The sequence below is a fragment of the Aulonocara sp. 'chitande type north' Nkhata Bay genome, linkage group LG19 (assembly GCF_057382095.1).
Source record: "Aulonocara sp. 'chitande type north' Nkhata Bay isolate Kocher_YH1m ecotype deep benthic linkage group LG19, A_spYH_male_GT1.1, whole genome shotgun sequence".
NCBI lineage: Eukaryota > Metazoa > Chordata > Actinopteri > Cichliformes > Cichlidae > Aulonocara > Aulonocara sp. 'chitande type north' Nkhata Bay.
The window spans coordinates 32,261,214-32,283,347 of record NC_141362.1 but is presented as its reverse complement, the minus strand read 5'-3'; the positions used below and the strand labels follow the sequence as shown (position 1 = coordinate 32,283,347).

General features: G+C 40.7%; 3 protein-coding genes and 1 long non-coding RNA gene across 4 annotated transcripts in view; 2 read left to right on the top strand and 2 right to left on the bottom strand.

The window, feature by feature from the left end:
- LOC147307461 (pleckstrin homology domain-containing family G member 3-like) overlaps positions 1-10,567 on the top strand; it is a 30,431-nt gene extending 19,864 nt beyond the window's left edge. The window contains exons 5-19 of the mRNA XM_086273890.1: positions 782-851; positions 944-990; positions 1,279-1,429; positions 1,675-1,806; positions 2,723-2,905; positions 3,176-3,268; positions 3,381-3,467; positions 3,560-3,590; positions 3,723-3,824; positions 3,943-3,975; positions 4,746-4,756; positions 5,104-5,478; positions 6,216-6,314; positions 7,535-8,978; positions 9,090-10,567. Coding sequence (XP_086130016.1) covers positions 782-851; positions 944-990; positions 1,279-1,429; positions 1,675-1,806; positions 2,723-2,905; positions 3,176-3,268; positions 3,381-3,467; positions 3,560-3,590; positions 3,723-3,824; positions 3,943-3,975; positions 4,746-4,756; positions 5,104-5,478; positions 6,216-6,314; positions 7,535-8,978; positions 9,090-9,739 — 3,508 coding nt within the window. The 3' untranslated portion in view covers positions 9,740-10,567. The remainder of the gene's footprint in view (positions 1-781; positions 852-943; positions 991-1,278; positions 1,430-1,674; positions 1,807-2,722; positions 2,906-3,175; positions 3,269-3,380; positions 3,468-3,559; positions 3,591-3,722; positions 3,825-3,942; positions 3,976-4,745; positions 4,757-5,103; positions 5,479-6,215; positions 6,315-7,534; positions 8,979-9,089) is intronic.
- LOC147307460 (uncharacterized) lies at positions 3,450-15,773 on the bottom strand. The gene is made up of 5 exons (XR_015126320.1): positions 15,626-15,773; positions 14,898-14,987; positions 14,488-14,685; positions 4,061-4,178; positions 3,450-3,793 (listed from the first exon to the last, which is right to left on the bottom strand). It is a non-coding gene; the product is annotated as an uncharacterized LOC147307460 (long non-coding RNA).
- Positions 10,784-20,244, top strand: xgb (x globin). The gene is made up of 5 exons (XM_086273891.1): positions 10,784-11,538; positions 14,523-14,630; positions 17,996-18,116; positions 18,406-18,486; positions 19,457-20,244. Exons 1-5 carry the CDS (start codon positions 11,369-11,371, stop codon positions 19,574-19,576), a joined length of 600 nt encoding a protein of 199 aa, XP_086130017.1. The 5' UTR covers positions 10,784-11,368; the 3' UTR covers positions 19,577-20,244.
- On the bottom strand, positions 19,720-22,130 carry srp14 (signal recognition particle 14). Its single transcript, XM_086273892.1, has 5 exons — positions 21,966-22,130; positions 21,184-21,256; positions 20,967-21,079; positions 20,851-20,883; positions 19,720-20,727 (listed from the first exon to the last, which is right to left on the bottom strand). Exons 1-5 carry the CDS (start codon positions 21,987-21,989, stop codon positions 20,638-20,640), a joined length of 333 nt encoding a protein of 110 aa, XP_086130018.1. The 5' UTR covers positions 21,990-22,130; the 3' UTR covers positions 19,720-20,637.
- Positions 22,131-22,134: the final 4 nt, after the last annotated feature.

Below are 22,134 nucleotides of genomic sequence, written 5' to 3'. Positions count from 1 at the left end.
ACGGTTATTTACTTTGCTGTAGTCCAGTCTCTTGCTTAGCTTTACAATATTCTGAAAGTCATAAACTCTTATTTGACATTGGGAGTTTCTGATAAACAGTCTTTATTTCATCCAAGAATCTGTACTTCTTTGGGGCACTTAACATTCTCTAAATATTGTTAACCAAGCAATCATGTGGTATGAACAAATATTGACACTGTGCACATAATAAATCGTAACACTTTTCTCATTGAACCAAGAACACGCTGGCACGTTCCTTTGAAGTCAGTTTCAGTCAAAGATTTGCGGCACTTGAAAATGCGTTGTGCTGCGTGCATTAAAAATAGTTCATGCTTGACTTGTGATGATTAGTGATGACTTTTTTTCCCAACAGTTTTCCATTGTAATTGAACATTGAAGTACATTTTCAGCACTAGAGAAATGAGTCATACTGCAGTAAAGCGCCTGTATTTCTTTATTTCATTTTTTTACTGAGTTGGTGTTACAGCTTGTAAAAGTTACAACTCAGGGTTTGTTTTGTGACCTGAATAAAACACATTTTTGATTGGACTGGTGTTATGTTCTCAATCCAGATATGTATACACTCACCTGTTTAACAGTGTATGGCTCCCTCTACTGGTATTTTTTCCCCTCTAAGAAAGATCAAAAACTCCTTGAGGTTCATGTCATTATGTATTAAGTTCTTGCTGGTTACCTATTCCTTAATAGTTGTTAATTAATACGGTTTCAGTGTTCCCGATTGACACTCATCTATCACATATTGTTGCTTCCTGCATTTCAGTGAGTTGCTGGAGTCTTTGGACATGTGTGAAAATGATCCTGTGGCTATCGCTCAGTGTTTTGTAAATAAGGTAAGCACAACAATCTTGCACTAATTAAAGCGATATCAGCTCCCCAAGCAATGCACATAAGTAATATTTACGACTGGTCTGTGTTTCACCAGAGCGAATACTTTGAAATCTACACCCAGTATTGCACCAACTATCCCAAGTGAGTAACTAAGACGAGATGTTCTTCTCATATATTAAATTTTTTTTATTTTCCTGTTTTGGTGTGGAATGCTTTAAGGGAATCTATCATTTGAACTAAAAGGTTAAGTAAATAAGTATCTGTTGCCTCATAAAGCGTGGTGTTTGCTATCATGTAACCACATGAATCTGTGGATGTTTAAACTGCAGCTTGGCTTGTTGGCAAAAACGCTCACGAAGCAGTAATTCTAGTTTTTGATATAACAAGCTTTAATGGTATTGATGGATGTCGCTCTTTGCCGTCCAACAGCTCAGTGGCAGCACTGACCGACTGCATGAGGAGTAAAACTTTGGCCAAGTTTTTCAGGGATCGACAGGCCGCTCTGAAGCGCTCCCTTCCTTTGGGCTCTTACCTCCTAAAGCCAGTTCAGAGGATACTGAAATATCACCTGCTGCTTCAGGTACAGAATCTCCTCAAGCGTCATTTTGGTTGACTAAAATGTTTCTTCAGTAAATTGTCTGATTTATGATTAAATAATTAAAAAACAAAAAACAAACTGTAAACAAATGTTTCTTGACCTCTTTCTTCAATTTTATATTACTTATTAATCTAGGTACAAAAAATGTTTAGGTATGAATGTACTGTAACTTGACCAAACCTCAACAGAAATTTATTTCTTTTTAATATTTTTGATCACTGCTAAAGGAAATTGCAAAGCACTTTGACCCAGACGAGGAGGGCTACGAGGTCATTCAGGAGGCCATAGACACCATGACAGGGGTTGCTTGGTACATCAACGATATGAAGAGGAAGCACGAACACGCTGTCAGAGTGCAGGTCAGATGAGATTCCTTTAAAATACTTGTGAAGAGTTTATGTCATTGCCATGTGGAATAAACGGTACAGGTTCAGTGAAGGTGCTTTTAAAATGTAATGATTCTGTAACTCTTCTTATTCGTTTATCAATTCATTTCATATATTTGCTTTTCTCAACAAGGCTGCCTCCTGTGACTTCCATCTCTTGCATGAACGATTTTTTTTTTTTTGAGCGCCAGTGTTCAAAGTATCTCCCACGGCACATCCTTCTGATTTCAACTTGAATACTTTTCTCATGTTGTTTTTAATTTAAAGTGACAATAGCTTTTAATGATTTCCTTGGTTTAAGGTATGAGAAATAATGGATCCTTTGGACACAGAATCCTAGTTCATATTCACTGTACCTATCCTGGCGTGGTTTTCTGACAAGATTGTTTTATTTTATTACAAGACATCAAGGTTGCCTCCACCTTAATTAGATTAGAAAATGCATGGCTATTTTTCTCACCACAGGGATTTTCAAAAATGCCTTCTACTGTGAGAACAGTTCAGTAAGATAAGAGGAGTACTAAGTCTGTAAGAGGAACTTTGACAGTTCACTGTCATCTTGCTTTTTGTTTTAAATCTGTTCGCAGACAGTCCACCAAGAGGCATTTGAATAATCAGGTGCAGCTCAGTGCTTGCACAGTTTTAGGAGGCTAACTCAGAAGACCACCTATCAGTCATTTAGATGGAGATGAAACTGTATTAATCCCTCTGGGAAATTCAGTATTGCAAAAATGTCCCAGTGGACACACATCACCTGTAGTCAGTTCACTCTGTGTTTCCATTGTACAGGTGTTGTATGAGGACTAAAAATAACAGCCAGCTCCATACATACATATATATATATATATATACACACTTAAAGGGTGTGTACTAACATGTTGATCTTCAGGAGATCCAGTCTCTTCTGATCAACTGGAAGGGGCCTGACCTGACCACCTACGGAGAGCTTGTGCTAGAGGGCACCTTTCATGTGCTAAGGGCGAAGAACACCCGCACTCTCTTCCTCTTTGAAAAGATGCTCCTTATTACCAAAAAAAGAGGAGAACACTATGTCTACAAGATCCATATCTTGGTACGTTTTTGTTATATTATTTGAACAAAGTTAAACACTTTGAAAATGGGGGGGAAAGGTGAGTTTTGTCTGGTGGAGTTGAAAATAACCAATTTATCTGCTGCAATATTTAATATGAGCACTCCTGTTTGTAACAAAATATATATGCCTGGAAATGAGCATAACTCATGTCCACTTTAATTAGATTTTTTTAATTAGAAAGCAAATTAAGAGATAATGAAGTACACTTGGTGTAGCCCTTCTCTTCATTACTGCATTCTGTGGTTCCAGTGCTCCACCCTAATGCTACTTGACAGTGCCAAGGATCCCCTGCTCTTCAGTGTTATCCACTTCAAGCGTCCCAAGCAGCCTCACACAGTGCAGGTAAATGAAAATAGAATCATTATATAGATGGAGAGAAAGAGATGCATGGATGGATTGTATCTGGTGCATCTTTATTAATGTAAATGACTAAAGCAAGTGCTTGTTGATCCAGGCCAAGACTGTAGAAGAGAAGCGTCTCTGGGCCCATCACATCAAGAGGCTCATACTTGAAAATCACAGCACCATCGTTCCACAAAGGGTAAACAACATCATCCCTCACACTGATTTTTTTTTTTCCTTTTCCTTATGAAGAGGCAGCTTTTCCTGAAACATGCTGCCTTCTTTTTACAGGCAAAAGAAGCCATTCTGGATAATTCAAACTGTAAGTGTTACAATTAAAGTAACCAATATGGACAGGGTGTGTTTTCAGTAGTTTAATATACAAAAAAGACATCTGTGTGGAGAAGATTGTTGTAGTAATCGGAGTATAATAGCATATCCTTCTGCTGCTCAGATCTGGGGAAGTACCAGTATAGCCCTGAGAAGCTGAAGAAGGTGGAGTCCTGCCAGCCTGATGACTTCCATCTCGAAGGAAGAAATGGGAGAAGGAGATCAGGTATAAGAACCGATTTTAAATCTGAATACAAAACCTTTGGTCTTTGTGTAGTTTTTGTGATCATTAAACCACCAGCTAGACTCTTAGTAAGCTCTCCCATTTTTAATCCTCTTTTTAGAGCCAGCCAAACAAATCAGAAGAAGCACAAAAGGTTGGTGTGTGTGTGTGTGTGTGTGTGTGTGTTAAATTGCTGGATGCTGAGTAAGATTTAGGTGCAAAAGGTGCAGATTCATTACCAGTGTTGAGAGTTTCATCCATATTCTGCCTCTTCATTGGTCCAGCAGCCCCACGGCCCCCTACCATGATTATTTTGTGTCTCCATTGCACTTCTGCTTTGTTCTCTTTCAAAGACACCTGGAAAACACATCAAAGACGCACATTCACTCCCACCCCCACTCCACCTCACTATAATCCATTTAATTATATGCCACATTGGTCAGAGGCTTTGTTATACACAGACTCTTTTCAGTAGTCAGATTCGGCCCAGCCCTTAGATCTGTGCATCTTCACAGATTCTGACTGACCATTTCCAAAGAGAAATTCTCCCTATTCTTGTTCTCCTTTGCTCCCAGACCTGATCTGTTTTTGAACCAGTGTAATGAAAAAGCAATTTTCATGTCAACCTTCTCATCAGGGTGAGGGAGGAGGTCATCACGTACTGGTTAATTGCATCATGTCCGGCTTTACAGTCTGAGAACAAGATGCTGCTTATCAGTATTTATCTAATCACAGGGCCAGTCTAACAGCTACCTCACTCAGTTCCCATTTGTGAAGACAGAAATTGTCCTGATTATACAAGATGTACGTGGTATTCAGGTCATTTTGGCTCATAATGTTGGACTGGCATATACTTTTTTCATTGTCGTTAACATTCTCATTTGTTCATCTCTCGGCTCCTCTGTGGTTTTGTTCTCCACGCAGCTGTTTTGAAGGTGAGTGTCTGAAATCCAAATGCAGTCATTTAATAAGCCTTTTCTGTCTGTTGTAGCAAAGTGGTTTATTTAGGTCACTGGGCTGTGGTGAGATGTGGTTTAATCTGTTTTTGAGTCAGCAGTTCAAACTTTGTTCTAACTGAAAAAGAAAATCAAATAAAAATGAGATTTCTAATCTTCACAAAACGTACTTAACCTAGATTTGAAAAACATAAATAAATCACATCTCACCTAAAGCTAAAGCTGCTTTATGGTAATTTCATCCCATTTACAGCTTTGCAATCACAGCATTGCTCTAGCACTGGCCTTGCAATAACAAACCACATGTCCATGCCTTCACGCTACAGCACGCAGACAGTGAGGGGGCACTGCTGGGGGCTAGATGCTCCCTTCAGCCGGCCACTAGTGTCAGTACGCTGACCTCCAGTCTAGGGGAACCCCAGGCTGAGCGCCCGTGTGTGGAGGATCTAATGCTGAGAAGAGACTCTCTGGAGGAGCTAAGTCCTACTGACAGGGACCCGAAACAGGGCTATTTACCCAGTGAGGGGGGGCTGGAGCCAGAGAAGGCTGTGGAGGAGCAGGATGTGGAAGATGGGGAGAGCTACAAGGAAGATATACTGATGGGAGACGACCAGGTAGCCGACTTTGCCAGCTCAGTGCTCGCAGCCATCTCCTGCTGGCACTATAGAGCCAGGTCTTTGCTTTCTACTCACTTCACAACGGTGAGGGTTTCAGCCACCCACGGGTTTCCCATTTCCTGCTCCATTCCACCAGCTTACCAATATTCACTGCCACTCATTCTCCCACGCTGGCTCTCATCCCTATCACTTTTTTTTTCCTTCCTTCATAAATGGAACTAACACCTGCTACCAATTGCACTGTCCACACTGAATGCATTGGGTTAAATTTTTGCTATCAAAGAACATCAACTGAAATCCTGTCAGTCGGATCATAAAGAACAATTTGAGGACTTGGGTGAAACTTAAGTCATACCTTGTGCATGTCTTTGCCTGTGTGTGTTTTGTTTTTTTGCTTTAGACTTTTGTGTCCTCTCACTGTGCATGCACTCCTGTTTTATCATTTCCTCCTCTTGCTACAAGGTGCTGGATTTCATGATGAATGTTAAAGCGAATGATGTTGAGATCATGCTTACATTTGCATTTGAACCACTGAGTCAGTGTGCTCTGTTTAAATGTTGTTTGACTTCAAAGGTTAATGTAGCCATCTGATTAAACGAACATTATACGAGCAAGCGCTTTGCCCTTTGATAATCATATTTTCTAATCATATTTCCCCTTTGAACTTTCATAATTAGAAAGCCTTTGTTAAAGTTAATTGTTGTAGCAACATTGTTCCCAAATGTGACAGTGCACATCATTTCAATAGGAATAAGGGCTTCATTCATTTCATTTTTAAAAAAAGCAAAAGACAAGATTGATTCCATGTTTTGCCTTTTCAGGATGATCAGAACGAAGATATTGCTGAGCTGAAAACTCTGACAAGAGAGGAGGTGGAAAAACATGAGGCTGATGCTCTGAAAGAAACTTGCAGCTTGCAGGTAATTGATAAAGCCCAGTATACGGTTTATACACATCTATTAAACCCGATTTCCATACATGTCTCTGAGGCCACACGTAATGTGTATTAGGTCTATTAAAAGGTATCCATCAGTCCTCATTTTGATAAGCTTATTTTAGCCATTGTATATTTTGAATGAGGCTCTCAGTCTATTATCTGTTATTGTTATATCTCTGTGAATGAGAGCGAGTGTATTTAATAATGCATTACACAAATAACCTGGTTTCCTATTTAATAGCTGCCCTCTGCCGTCAACATAGTCTCTATGCTACATGTAAATTATGCCTGGAGTCATATTAATGCCATATGTAGCCCCGGTAGTTAAAATTCCTCACACGTACTGTTGTGCTATGGTAGGCACTCTCACTGAGAAAGGCAACATTGGATTTAGATGCCGGTTACAGTTCAAGCCTGATTCTCATAATTGGTAACTTTGCGGGGGGGGAAGGTTTCTTCAGCCAAGCAGAGTGCAGGTTATTATTCTTCCTAACCTTATCTGCACCACACAGCTCCAAGCTGCACCTCTTGCAATTGCAGACACTCCAAAAGAGCAGGCAGCACCTGGAAATAAATTCATATTAATGCCAGGCTGGGGTGACATCAGCAATATGAACACTAGTACAGCCGCAAACAATGTAATAGTGAACTCGCCAGGATCCAGTAAAGAGTCATTACAGACAGCTGCAAATGGCCTTTGCAGTTTTTAACTACACTTGGATTTTTGTACAGACATGGATCCCTGTGATACATCTCAGCTGAGCCTAATGAGGTCATTTACAGTACAGTGCAAAAGTCTTGAGTCGCCCTTTAAAGGCTTTCTGAAGTCTTTCTTTGGACATTGGCTGCTTTTTCATTTATTTTCAGTCGATTCTTTGTACATGACCATTTTCAAAGGAGTCTATTGGATTTTTTTTCTCCGTTGTTTAACCACTTAAAACTGGAAAAATGATAAGAAAGATGTGACATTTTTGCCATATACTATATTTCCACGTATATTTGCACGTTTCAATAAACTGCTGCACCCGTTTTCCATTTTCCTAGCAAAATATAAAGAGACCTTTTGCACAGCGCTGTACATGCATCATAAGTTGTTTATGCATTCAACTATTAAGATTACTGTAAATAGCACCATTAAGCTTAGATTGTTTGTTATTAGAAAGTGTCATTTTACTGTAAAACAAAACTTGTGTCATGTTTCAGGTCAGTATGCAGGAGCCGTGCAATCTAGACTGTCTTCCTCAAGTAAATGAGAGCAATCAGCTGGAAGAGGATCGCTTCCAGTGCCCTGAGTCTCCTGTGACCCCCTCAGAACAAGAAACGGAGACCTCAGGACCTCAGGATAGCTCAAGGGAAACTGGAGAGGAAGAAGAAGGAGAGAGTGATTCCTCTGGTCTTCAAGTGGAGGAGGCGAGTGTACTGACCAATGGAGAGCTCTCAGAAGAGGAAGAGGAGGAAATTTCGGGTAACGAAAGCATCCTACCTTCCTCTGTGCTAGACCAGGCGAGTGTGATAGCTGGACACTTCAGGGGCAGCCTATCTAGACGGAGCAGTGTAATGTCAGAGGACATGGGTTCACTTGTCTGCCCCTCAGAGTCCGTGGATGATGATGCCGTCCACAGCCCTTCAGCTTGCATGGATTTTGAGAAACAGACCCAAATGCTGCTCAGCTCCTCAGCAGAGCTGAAAACTAGCTCAGAGGCTAATCGGTCAGTTCCTGTGCGTGAACTTGGGCTGAATGAAGGGGAACGCAGGTCTACGCTCTCCAAACAAGATCGCCTCCTCATCCACAAAATTCGACAGTACTACGAGCACGCTGAGCACCAAGATGCTAACTTCAGCATCAGGCGCAGGGAGAGTCTGTCTTATATTCCAGCAGGTCTGGTCAGGAACTTGAGCCAACAGCTTAATGATAATCCTGCTCCTCAGGAGAGGGCCGTCCCAGCTCTTAGGAAAGGTCTCTCTCAGAACAGGCCTACATCTTGGTCTGTGTTTGACCTTCCTGGATTACAAACAAGTCAAAACACTGGAAATTATCTACCACAGAGATCAGTCGAGGCCCAGGCTAGTTGTAACAGCATTTCAGACAATTCAGGCACAGAAGAGGAATTCAGGCCTTCATCAGAAATGCTCAAGGTTTGGCAAGACATGGAAAATGAGGGACAGAGCCAGGAAGCCCAGCAGGATGCACAGGAGAAAGTTAGTGAGTCATTATTAGAAGTGGCACACCACAGCTCTGATACTTCAGATGCTAAAACCGATAAGCAACCACCTCAGGTTCTAGACGAGTCTGAAATGAGCACCGCTTCCAATACCCTCTCCACGTTGTCACCTATCCCAACTTGCCAAGCAGTGGAAGGAGGATCTGGTCAGGGCTCCGAGACCCCGGTGTTTCAAGAGATCGGTAAAGACAACCAAGGTCAACTACCTAAGATCATTAGCTTCCGAACAAGCATGGATGACGACCAGATCCTTCAAGACATGGGAAAGATGAAGAACAAGGTGTTCCAGTTGGCTCGTCAGTACAGCCAGCGCATTAAAAATAACAAACCCGTTGTCTGGCAGAGGAGCCGAGAAACTGCAAACCAGGAAGCCTTCAGGGACATGCCTGCTGTCCACGAGGAGAAGCTGCAGCTTAGAAAAAGGGGTAAATAGGATGCAAATCATTGCTCTTTTTCTTTTAAAGTACCCTAGCACTTTGACTTGTGTGCAAAGAGACCTGAAAGGCATTCTTTGTCTGTTTTCTGTGTGTATGCAGGTAAACCAAGCCTAAGATTGCCCACGAATGTTTGCAGTCAAGCAGTTATCCCTGAACTCCATTCTCCAAGTCCAGTCCTGACTCCCAGCTCTGGAGCCAGCTCCCAGAGCACAATTACCTGCCCGCAGAGCCCGGAGATGGAGACCTTCCATTGGCCTGATGTTCAGGAGCTGCGCTCCAAATACTCGGATGCATCCCACTCCTCAAAAATAACCCATAGCTGCACAGTCCTGAGTGGGATGGACAGGTGTAATGGCTGTGAACATAAATACAGTAGCTCCTCAGATCTTCGTAGGTCTGTGACAGACCCTGACACACTTCGAAAGCAATCTGAAACCACACGCAGTGACGGCTCCGTAGTAGAAGACTGGCCCCCACACCAGAAACGCTCTCGACTCTATCCCCTGCTGTGCAGGTGGAAATCTTTGGACCATATGCCTGTGTCTTTACCCCTTCATGAAGTACAGAACCTTCAGGAACCTGCCAGGACCTGCCTTAAGGTCAGCCAAGCACAAGAAGGAGATAACCTCTGTCCAGAGGGCGTAGACAGTGCAGCAAAGTCTGATCTCCTGAGTTCAGGGAAGACCTCAGAGAGCAAACTTGTGAGAAGCTTACGAGAGAAATTCCAGAACTTAAGCACAAGTTCATGAACATGTGATTTATGTACCGTATATTTTTATTAGAATTTTGAAACATTATCTGACAAATATCTCATACTTGTCCCAACACCCATATTTCATGTTAATTCTCTTAAAAGAATGCAACTTTGTGACTGTGCAGTGTTTTTACTATCGGAGACACCCTGACATGATCGCAGCACGGTGTGACACCAGAGACATATTAATGGCTATTGTCTTCTTATAAAATATGAATTACAATATTTACACACTGGGTAAATGTCTGCACAAAGTCTATGTAGAAATGTGTATAAAATCTCCTGTATGAAATGGGAACTGGTTGTACTTTATTATATCCATGTTTTTGGTTCCCAATGTTAGTGATTCTCGCTACAGTCAGTATAGCAATATTTCTGTGTAACTGTCAGGGAAGCTCTGACTGATGTCAGCTCTGCTATTAGCACAGCCTGTGTCCAAATACCAAAGATTGCTGCCATTTTTTGTTACTTTTGTTTTTAGCAACTGATCCTAGCAGTCGTTTGCTTTGTCATTTACCGTAGCTGCTTCTAAAACGTGTGAAACATCACTGGAGCTTTAGCGTTCTCAGCAAGTTGTATATTTTCTTAAACGTTATTTATAAAACTGTATATTTGGGAAATTTTGGCCTCTTGTAAATACTAATAATGCACTGTTTCATACTCTGTTTCCCATATTTTGAATAAAAACAGAAATGTCTTTGTCAGTTATTGGTAAATGTGCGTTACTGCAGATCCATTCATACCGTGGCTGACGTGGCTTCAAAGACAGCCTTCTATTTACATCAAATAAAATTCATTTAAAGGAGAGTTGAGAGGATTTATTGTTGTGGTGTAAGGAAATGCTCTATTTCAAAAACAAAGAGCAACAGTTCTAAGCAAAAGATGATACCAATGCCATAAAGGAGGAGCTCTATGACAGTTTTGTCCTCAATATATGAGAACTGCTTTTAAATATCTCTAAAAAAATTATCATCATCAAATGGGAGGCCCACTCCTGTAAGGAGAGTATGCAAAGGGCCTCAGTTAGAAAAACAAATGGCTCATTTCCTGTTACTTTTCCATGTAGAGCACTGAGCTCGGTGTGACACCCAAACAACGAGGCAGTAATAGTTACTGTAACTATGTTTTAGAATAAGATCCGTGTGGAGCTGCCAGTAGCAACTATAATTGTTAATGTGGTCTCATGAGTCTGTTCGTTTGTGTTGGCTAATTTCTTATTATTTTTAAATGACCGCAAAGGTCATCCCGAGCGCCGCCTCGTTTAAAAAAAAAAAAAAAAAAGTTCCATCAAGTCGGACATGAACACATCGAGTTACACCGGAAATACACAAGAGAGAAACCCTCTCCATAAAGCCACCAAACCTTTGTCATATTTGCGCATCACCGAGGGTTTATTTATTTATTTTGAGCCAACCACAGCTCGCATCCTGGTCACTGACTTGACGCGGAGGAGCGGAGCTCCAGACGCGCACTGAAACCAGATGTCACCACCAGCACATTTCCTCTGGCACCGAAGTATCTAACTGTCGTTTTTCCTTTTTTAAAAAAAAAATCTTCCTGGATTGGCATTGCCCCAAAATAGAATAAATAAAAAAAAATCTTCTTTCCGTCTTTCATGTGAAGAATGGGCTGCGCAATATCAGGTCTCGCAGCAAAATCCGAGTTTGCAGAGAAGACTTCAGAGGATGCTGCTGCTGCCGCGTATCCCAGCGAGGACCAGATTCAGATGATTAAAGACTCGTGGAAAGTTATCCGGGACGATATAGCCAAAGTTGGGATTATTATGTTCGTCAGGTAGGACTTTTCTGATGTTTGGAGAATTTCAGGCAATTCAGAATCGAATAAAATACTAATTTAGTGAAGCGGTATGTAAGGATGGGGGGTGGTGTTATAATAAATTCTTTAGTTTTATGAAGTCACACTGAGTCCTTTAAGATATTGTATTGTACTGTATTAATGGGTTGCATCACTTTGTTGTTGCTTGTTACGCAGAAGAAGGAAAAAAAAAGAAGTAAAAATGTCTATTAATTTCAGTCTGATCATCCAATCAGAGCTTAATGAAACGCTGTGACCTGCAGAGGAAGGGGTCTGTAAAGTATCTTGGTGAGCTACTGTGATGATGACATGCCTGAATTCTATCTCCATCACTCCCTCCCCCATCTCCATGTCCCCCGGAAGCTTGAAACAGATCCCCCACACACACACCCACACACACACACACACACACCCGCGCACCTCCCTTCATATCACTCCAAATCACATCCTAATGTCATCACGTGATAGTAACAATAACATTATCAGAACTCCGGGTCTCCCATAGTACTATACAATTAAAGGCATTAGCCATCAGGCAAATTCATTTTAGCAATTAGGATGATAACTAGCTTCCGGGAAAACATCTTTAGCCCTTTGGCACTTGGCAGGGAAATGAGACAAATGAGAGGATATGGTGATGTAGACTGTCAGTCTTTAGAGTGAAGAGAGACTATTTGTGGCCAGAAGCCCAATGAAAGATGCCTGGAGTGAGTTAAAGCGATTGACCTTAAGTGTTGGCCTGAAAATACACGGGCCTCTCGTGGGCCAGGGACACCCCAGGGTACAAATGTCACCATGGCCTGCAACTCCTGATTGAACAGCAATGGTTACAATGAAACAACAAATGGGAATTGCCTGTTTGTCACTGGTGTTTTCACTTTACTCCTCAGCAAGTGAATTTTTATCTGTGAAATTTACCCAAAGTAAGGTGCATCAAAGGTGGAGTAGCATATCTGTGAACAACACAGAAATGAATGCAACGTCTGTGCAATGCCAATTAAAATTCCACTTGAGCCATTCAGAGTGCTACGTTGTCTGCATATGTTATGCATGCTTGCATGCACACTCCATGTCCACAAGAGATTAACAATGGAAGAAAATAACAAGCTGTCTATGTGTCGCCGGTGTGCTGACAGTCGTGAAATAAGAGCTTCAATTTCATCAGTGAAGCTGGCGAGCATCTCGGTATGAGTAGCGAGAAGGAAAGTGTCCCAGCTCTCTCATCGCAGATGAACTTTGCTACTGAAAAAAACAACAACACAAAAACAGTAACACTGTGCAAATATCACAGCATTGTTTCTTCAACTTTGTGCAGCTGAACTGAATGAAAAAGATACAATTACGTGCACGTTTCTCATGTGTGATGCTGTAGGTAATAAAGCGCATGGTGTACCCACATGTTGCTTAACTTGTCAGCTCTACGCATTCAGTTAAATGATAAAGACTAGAGAAACTGGAGGAAGAAACAGGGAGACATGATAGTAAGATGTGCTTTAACAGTACTTAAAAGCTCATACAAACATGCTGCTATGCATGCTTCCTCAGACCTCTGGGCATTTTGGTGAGCTTGTGTAAAGGCTAGAGAGCTATGGGTATGTTTTGCAGCATTCATTAGAGTCTCTGACACCTCTCCCAGCACCTCTAGCCATCTCTTTATCTTCCAAGGTTGTACATGTGCCCTTTTTTTTAAATCTCAGGTTTAAAAATGCAGGATTGCTTTCTTTCAAAGGGCCACAGGGAATAAAAGCAAAACAGCAAAACTGCCACACCCATCATCATTTTACATGTTATTATTTCCCATTAATCCTTAACCCAGAGTTAGAAATCAGCACCGTACATGTCCAAGTTGTCTGTGTAGCACTACAGGTAACAAATTTTCACAGTAAGCAGTGCTATTTGTGTTGTTAGCTAATAATTAAGAATTATTGTTGTTTCTCTGATAATATAATCAGCTCATAATTACTTCTGGTAATGCAGAGCTTTAACACGCTCTGAATAGTGTCTTCTTCAGAACAGGGCACATCAAACTTTACCTTAACCCACATTTTGTAGGTTTGCACAGGTATCAGCCACAATAAACACAATAAACAGTTTTTCTTTGATGAGTATCTGATATTACCTGATGTTTCATATCGGTGGAAATGTGATGCCTATCCTATCTCGTTAAGTTTTATGTGAATTAAAATCAACAGCTTCTCCCAGTCACCCTCTTTTTTTAAGCTTATATTTTCCTCCCCTGATTGTCTGACAACATTTCAGATGCCTGTCACAATGCTTTTCTTCCACGATGATGAAAACACAGAATTACCATAAGCCTTAGATCTCAGTGTGAGCACAACAGCACTCACATCCATGGGAGGCAGCTGTGTATTCTGGTAGCATGACTAATCACAGCTACCTCAGCTGGAGACTGAAAGGATCTCTGATTGGTTGGTAACATGCTTAAACATATCTGGTTAGAGAAACTGGCTTAGAGTTCAAGTCAGAAGACGCAAGCAAGGAGCAGTGGCTCATTTAATTGAGACTCTGAATCTGAGAGGGCGGCTCGCCCAGAGCCACGGGTGGAATTGAGTGTAAGGCCTAACAGGCTAACAAAGTCATGACCCCCGTGGCCTGTTTCTGATTGCAAATGTTGGCTGTGAAAACCGGAAGGCGCTGACTATAAGCAGCACTAGAGTAAGATCCAAAAGGCACAATCAGATCTCTATTCAAAGTGTCTATTTTAGAGAATGACTCAAGGGTGAGAGAAAATCCTCTAATTGCGTCGCTGATGAGGTGAAATCAGCACAGCAAAAACAGGATAATAAATGTGTGACTGTCCATCTTAAAACTCTGGGGTTTATATCATCTTAACTCTGGGGGAGAGGTTTGTTTTGGTGTGGGAATGAATGTGACAGGCTGTTACACAAGTGGCTCTGAGAGGCTCACGGATGGCTGCTTGTACTTGTTGTCATGGCAAACAGGTTGTTTGAGACCCATCCTGAATGCAAGGACGTCTTTTTCCTCTTCCGAGATGTGGAGGACCTGGAGAGGTTGCGGACCAGCCGAGAACTCAGGGCGCACGGCTTGCGGTCAGTCACGGACTCTACATCCCAGCACGTCCACACACCAGCATCTCGAACAACACTGAAAAAACAGCAAATTAAACATAGCATACACACCAAAGGGGAAGACAATATCTTTCACGTAAACTCAAATTTACTGCTACTATACATATATATATATATATATATATGGTTTTATTTTTATAGTACTAGTTCACAATCACAGATATCTCAAGGCATTTTATATTGTAAGCTAAAGACCCTAAAAATATAAGAAAATTTCAACAAACTCACAGTTCTTACTTGGTGATGGTGGGGAGGAAGAACACTCTTTTAACAGGAAGAGGTTGTCTGGCAGAACCAAACTGAGGGAGGAGCATCCATCTGTTGTGACAAAAACAATCTCTGCACCCTCTGACATGCATCAGTCCTTCTTTTGATTGTGTTATAAGATTAGGTCCATTTTGATAGCCCGTTTGTAGCATCTCAACCTAGCATAGATCTGCAGTTTACTCCACTATAGCTACTCCAGCTTGCCTTATTAAACATTTTTAAACAAACAAAGGGTCATGTTGCCTCCTCTAATCTGAAGTAGCTCAAGTTTCTGGTTGTTGTCCATGTGCTTCTTTAGCCTTCTTAGAACCATTGTTAGCTTTAGCCATCTTCTGCCAACAGATGACACACTCAACCTGAAGCAACAGGTTTTATTATTTCACTCTTTCATTGTTCAGTGTCTGATAACTATCCGGTCATTAAGTGATGACATGACGAATCCTACTTCCGGGTCTAAAGTAGTTAGTAGTAGTTAGTAGTAGTAGCGTTTAATATGGCTTTTGTGTTGTTAACATGTTTAATGTTTTGTATTTTCTTCTATTTGATCTCAAAAAGCTCCTAAAACAGTCAGTGATCACTGTTGACCTCCCTCGGCTTTTATTACCGCTAATCATTTATTTAAGCTCAGTTTTTAAAACCTTAGGATGTAGCTACAGCCCAGCCCATGCAGCAGTACATGAATGACTAACCTCGTATTGTGGATGGATTATCTCAGTTGTTCTCCTGGCTGAAGTTTGGTCCTTTTACAGCATCCTGCCATGCGATTACATTTGTTCCTGACCACCGAGAACACTCACGTTAACTTTTATCGAGTGGAAAAAAAGTTAGCTTGTTTATATTATGCTAACATAGCTGTGTCGCTAGCGGTCATGTAGCACATCATTATATACCAGCTAGCCCAACTTCAGTAACCCTACAAACGTCCCTGCTGTTTAGTTTTCTGTCTTCATTTATGCTGGAAGTGATAACAGAGCTGTACGTTTGAATTTGTTTCCAAAACCCCGCAGTCAGGACATGCTATATTGTATTTAGATAGAAGCTAGCGAGCTAACTCCCTGCTAACTTCTAACTCCGTTAAATGTCATAAATTCCGTTTTCATGGATGCCTGGATGTTAAACTCAATTGTTACACCTGGTAGAGCAGAACGCTGATCATTTTATTAAAGATGAAAGACTTTAGAAAGTTTTTCAACTCTCAGTAATGCCACAGTGATCGTTTGATATATGGACCTGCAGCGGAGTTTAGGCCCAGACACGGCTAGTGACGTCAGACTGAACAATCGGATTGACAGGGATCCCTTTTGACCTAATTTTTTAAAGTACACACGCACACACACACACACAAATATATATATATATATATACATATATATATATATATATATATATATATATATATATATATATATATATATATCGATATATATATATATATATATATCGATATATATATATATATATATATATATATATATATATCGATATATATATATATATATATATATATCGATATATATATATATCGATATATATATATATATATATATATATATATATATATATATATATATATATATATATATATATATATATATATATAGATAGATAGATAGATAGATAGATAGATAGATAGATAGATAGATAGATAGATAGATAACTATTATTGAGCAGCTACAGCATGGAGATCTTTTATGAAGCACTTCACATAAATTTGAAAGCACTCTTGAAAATACAGTCTGCAGAAATAACACTTTAGGTAATGTAGCTGAACTTGTGTTCTAGGTGAGCATTTTCAAATATAACAGTGGGATACAGCAGACTGGTAACGGTATGTGGGAAATCCCACAATAGATGACACTTATGTTATATAAAACACACCAAGTGGAAAAAAAATAGAAATCGACTGAATAGGAAATGATTCATTCATGCGGTAAAGGTTTCCGATTCCAAAAAAACAACCGCATGACTTTTCATAAATCAAATGATAAAACATCAGTGACGCGTGCATCCTTCTCTTAATATTGTTCAATCCATGTGTAGCAACAAATGGGCCTATTTCATAACTTGATTGTGCTTACCGCCTAAAAACAAATTATTTCTGTTTTTCACATATTAAAAAAAAAGCTCCCCAAAAATCTTCCAGATAGCCCCTAGGGGAAATATCCACTAGGGTCCAAGCACCCTGTGCTCTAATGGGTATTTAGGGCGGTGTGTGTGTGTGGGGGGGGGGGGGACACAAACTCAAATAAATGTCCATATTTCTTGAAGTGAAAGAAACACATCACCCACATGAGGTACATTCATGTGGCAACGATCGTTTTTAGACCACAAAAGAACTTTATCACAAGACTTATGTTCTAGAATAACAAGAACAGATGATTAAACCATGTTGTGCATATCACACACCATAACAATAAACCACAGGTTATCATATAATCAGAGTGTCACTCGGTGCTTTCCAGTCCAAAGCAGAAGGAGCTCATAACATCCATCACTGGCACTTGTCGCTGTTTCCCAGCGTGCATCGTGCCTCTCTGTGTTTTTCTACACATGAGGCCAAAACACCCAATTACTGCCTGAGGACCTGAAGGTGCAGAGGGTAGCGTGGGGCTGCTGCAGCCACGGCGCAAATGGCTCTTCAGGTGCACTTGTTGGGGATCGGCACCAATGTCCAGGTTGGGCTGCGAGACAGAACTAGGAGGGAGCTAAATCAGCTCTCATCCTTTGTTCCATCTTTGAGGCTATCAAACACATATTTTACAGCAAACAGACAGACTCACACAAACAAAGAAAACTGATACTGTGTTCTTTTATGTAGAGAGATATTTGTCTTCGGGGAGGGATAAAGTATTGTGAGAGGAGCTGGTTGGCTTTCAGCTCAGAGGAACTGATAGATGCACATCGATCTTATATATTCTCATTGGCATGAGAGTCTGCAGCCTTTCAGCACAGATGAGTGTCATCTACAGTGGATGCGCATCACCTGATAGTTGCTCCCTGCTAATTCACGACTGAATGGTGGATCGATAAAGCTGAGTGTGTTTTTCAATCTGTTGCAGGGTGATGTCTTTTATTGAAAAAAGTGTGGCTAGACTGGACCAGCTGGACAGACTGGAGGCTCTGGCTCTGGAGCTGGGGAAAAGCCATTATCATTACAACGCCCCGCCTAAGTACTACAGCGTAAGGCCCCCGATGATCCCCAACAGCTTTGAGCTGCTGTTTGTTTGTGTGTGATGCTGCTTTGTTTGGAGAGGCGTACACATATTTTTTAATTTGTGCTGATGGTGTAGCGCTTTATTAGCCATTATATAACGAGACCCCTAAAGTCACAGCAGCCGAATTAGCTGACGCACATCCCCAATCTGCAAAAATGCTTTACCCACCCGCTCTTGCAAATAGCACATAACAATCCATGAGCACATTAGCATCTCACATTATTATTTTTATTTATTTATTTATTTTTTCCCAGTATGTCGGAGCAGAATTCATCTGCGCCGTGCAGCCCATCTTGAAGGAGAGGTGGACGGCCGAGCTGCAGGAGGCGTGGAAGGTAAGGAGCCTGTGACCTGTGAGTCTCTCCACCTCCCGTTCTGGTTAAATAACCTCGTGGAATAGATGTGATGGCTGCGACCATCACAGCAGCAACGCTGGTTCCTGCTCGACTCCCTTCCTTAATGCTCCGCGTTATATGTCAAGATGGAGACTAATGCAACACAAGTTTGACTGATGGTAAAATCTACATCTCACTGAACCATGCAAGAGGGTGCTGAGCAAGTGGAAAGTGTTTGTGTCACGACGAGTTTTATCACTCTAAGACGGTTTTTTTTTTAAATGAAAGATTGCTGACGCTGCCCAGAGAGAAACGTTTTAACAGCTGTAAAGAAAAATCCAAATGCTTAGATCTAAAGTATAATATCCACATAAAAACTGTGCATCCTTTTCCATTTTGACCCTCTCCTGCTCTCTAGTGGCTAATGCTGGTTTGTCACACGTCAGCAAAGTTTAAAGTTCATAATCTGCTAATACATTTGCAAAACGTCAGTCAAGTCCTACCTTAACATTTTCAGAGGAATGTTTTGTATTCTGTGTGTGTGTTTCTTAAGCCACTTAATACTAACCTATGAATCATTCAAGCACAAAAAAGAAGCTTAAATTGAGGGATTTGGGGAGTGTTATGTCCACACATAACAGGTAATTTAGCAATGAACTCATTTTAAATCGTATCTTTAGGCCCTTTGTTACTAGAAGCCTGTCAAATAAAACAAACGATTTGTTCCCATGTCTTTGTCTGAATTGGCAAAGCAAAACCTTTTTAAAAATGCCAAAGATAACACCAGTTTAAAGACATGAAATGTTTTCACCAACAAGGTGATTCTCAAAGACCTTTATCTCACAGTGCAGTAAGTTTGTGAAAGTGTGTATTAAATTACACACAGAAGAGGGAACTGCTAAAACCTGATGACAAAAGCTTCACACTTCAAGGGTCAGCATGTGTGTAATGCTTATTGTTTCTGATCCAGACCATGTTCCAGTTTGTGACCAGCCTCATGAACCAGGGATACCAGGAAGAGAGCGCCCGGCAGCGCCAGCTCGCGCTATCCCCGAAGGAAAGACCGGACAAGAGAAACACAGCGCTATGAGACAGCACTTCTTTTAAACGCCACACAGACTGTTATCACCAGTACAGCACAAAAATGCAGTTTGTAAATAGCGTATTAACCGTAATGTTTTCCGTCTTGCTCACGTTTGGTCCTTTAGTATTTCAACAGACAAAAACGAGCTGTGACTGTTTAGAAAGCACTTTATTTTTGAATTTAAATTCTGCTGCTGTCCTCTTGTATGAGAGCAGGACTCTGGTATCATGGTGGGACAAACACAAATGGGTGGAAACATTTTCTGGCTGCAGTCAAACATGCTTTGTGATTGTGATAAACAAAAAAAGGCATCTGAATTACAGCCAATACTCCTCTCTGTATTTATAACTCAAACATGCTTTCAGTAAATCTGCAGCTTTCAACATTTTCTGCACCATTGAACCAAATCATGACATCATTCAGACATTAGCTGAAGCTGTAATATACATATTGGTGTTAAAGTATTTAAGACAGCCAGTTTAACAGCTTGGTATCGGTATGTAAAAACAGTGACTAGAATATTAGTTGTGCCTCTAAAGACATAATAAAAAAATAAAAAAAATACAGTACATGACATTTGACCCCACCAGAAAAACAAAACAGGACATTTGGTTCTACGTGAAAACTCAAACTGACATTTAAATCCAATTTCATGAAAAAAGAAAAAAATGAAACATCTAAAACCAGCTGAATTAGAATGAGCTAGCACAACTTTTATTTTTAGCTGGCAACATAACATAAATATGCTCTAACAATTAAATAGAGTGAAGGGCTGTTAATCATCGGGCTCCAGAGGCAGCAGAACTTTTGAGAATCTGGTCCCGAAGCAGAAATGGTGGAGATGATGAATGAGAAATCCTCAGTTTTCTGTTCCAAATGGCACTGGGCAGTCAGGGATGAGATGTTATCATGCAAACAATGGCATAATATCAAAGCAGTCCGTGAATCTGAGGCCTTGAATGAATGGGAGGAAAGCAGATTGGGGGCTGCAGATCACATGGAGCCCTCTCCCACTCCCCTCAGTGCGAACCAGTTTAGGTACCCAAGGTTGTCTTAGAGTCTCTTGCTCATTGGGTGGCTTTGGTTTTCTTGCTTTTGCTTTTCTTGTCTTTCTTCTTAAGTCCATCCATATGAGCTCTGAGGAGGTTAGAGTACGCCTGAAAATGAAAGAAGTACAAATGGTGGATTTATCAAAGAGGCAAAACTTTAAGAAAAATATGGTCGTTTCAGTCTTATATGGAGATCAAAAAAGATTTTAGATGAAAACTTGCTCAACCTACCATCTGAAATTTGATAACTTCTTTGGTGCTGACCTGAAATTATAAGTGAAAAATCAGGATTAACCAGCTGTGGGGACGGCAAAGCATCTCAAAATTTAAATCTTAAAGCAACTCACCACTGTGCTAATTTTCTTCTTGCCGTCAGTCGCTCTGAGGAGACATTTGTTGTCTGCAGGTTCAAAAGACTCCGCGTGGCCCTTTCTGGGCACCGGTTTGGTTCTCCCATCATCTGGAAGAATGAAAGACTTATTAAAACTGCATAAATATAAATAAATACATTTTGAAACATGGAAATTCACAGCTTGGTTGTCGCTTTTAGAAAAACCCACTTACACTTCTTTAATGTGATGACAACACTGCCTGATGTTCTGCATTTCTGGAAGAGCCGTGTCAGCTCTGTGAGAAACTGGACAACAGGAGGAGAAAGAAAAAAGATGTGAAATCAAGCTAACAGTCATGCAAAGTAGTTTAAGCATGGTCAGCAAGATTATGTAAAAACTACACCGCCGAATTTCATGAAACTTGGTGAGAAGGTGAAGCATTGGTGGAGGAAGAATTAGTTTAAATTCGGTGTGGATCCAGATTATTTTATTTAAAAGTACCGATTAGAGAATTGGCCTCGATAGATGATACAGACTGCCTTACTAGTAATATTTTATGAAACCATTAATCCTAATCGTAACAATAAGATTTTTATTACTTATTTTCACTATTGCTAATCTTACGCTAATACATAAAAGGAGACGAGAGGACAAGACATTTCAAGCATTTAATGCTACTGCACTGCTCCACAAAACTGCAACAGTTTAGCTAAGTGTAATCCAATTTAACAAGTGGCAGCTGGAGATAATGTTAACAACACCTGGCTGAGAACCTACTGATTTCGGTTAGCTCCGTTTTGACCTGAACAATCAAATTATGCCAGAAAGTACAACTTTAAAGTCTAAGACCAGTCTTAGCTTCAGAGCTAACTGCTAATCTCAATCTGCCTACTGGCGTGTCTAACATTGTGGCTATTAGCAAGCTAGCTTTACGACAGCTAAAGAATACAATGTCTGCTTCTATCGCATAGTCAACAACAGGCCGAGTTATTAACGAGGTATATTTGCTCTTACCGAATCATTTTCCAGCAGCACCATGTCTCTGACTTCAGTTGTGGTGTTAACTCACTAACCGCAAGATAACTGCTGTGAAGCACACGTAGCCTACTGCACAAGCCGAAGCCCCGCCCTGCGACCTCATGACCTGTGCGCGATAGCTTTACCTCACACTGCCGCCTACTGT

Coding starts and splice junctions, on each gene's coding strand:
- xgb (XM_086273891.1), top strand. CDS start 11,369: ATGGGCTGCGCAATATCAGGTCTCGCAGCAAAATCCGAGTTTGCAGAG. Junction 14,631..17,995: donor CTCAGGGCGCACGGCTTGCG/GTCAGTCACGGA, acceptor AATCTGTTGCAG/GGTGATGTCTTTTATTGAAA. Junction 18,487..19,456: donor AGCTGCAGGAGGCGTGGAAG/GTAAGGAGCCTG, acceptor TTTCTGATCCAG/ACCATGTTCCAGTTTGTGAC.
- srp14 (XM_086273892.1), bottom strand. CDS start 21,989: ATGGTGCTGCTGGAAAATGATTCG. Junction 21,080..21,183: donor TGTCATCACATTAAAGAAGT/GTAAGTGGGTTT, acceptor TCATTCTTCCAG/ATGATGGGAGAACCAAACCG. Junction 20,884..20,966: donor AGAAGAAAATTAGCACAGTG/GTGAGTTGCTTT, acceptor TTATAATTTCAG/GTCAGCACCAAAGAAGTTAT.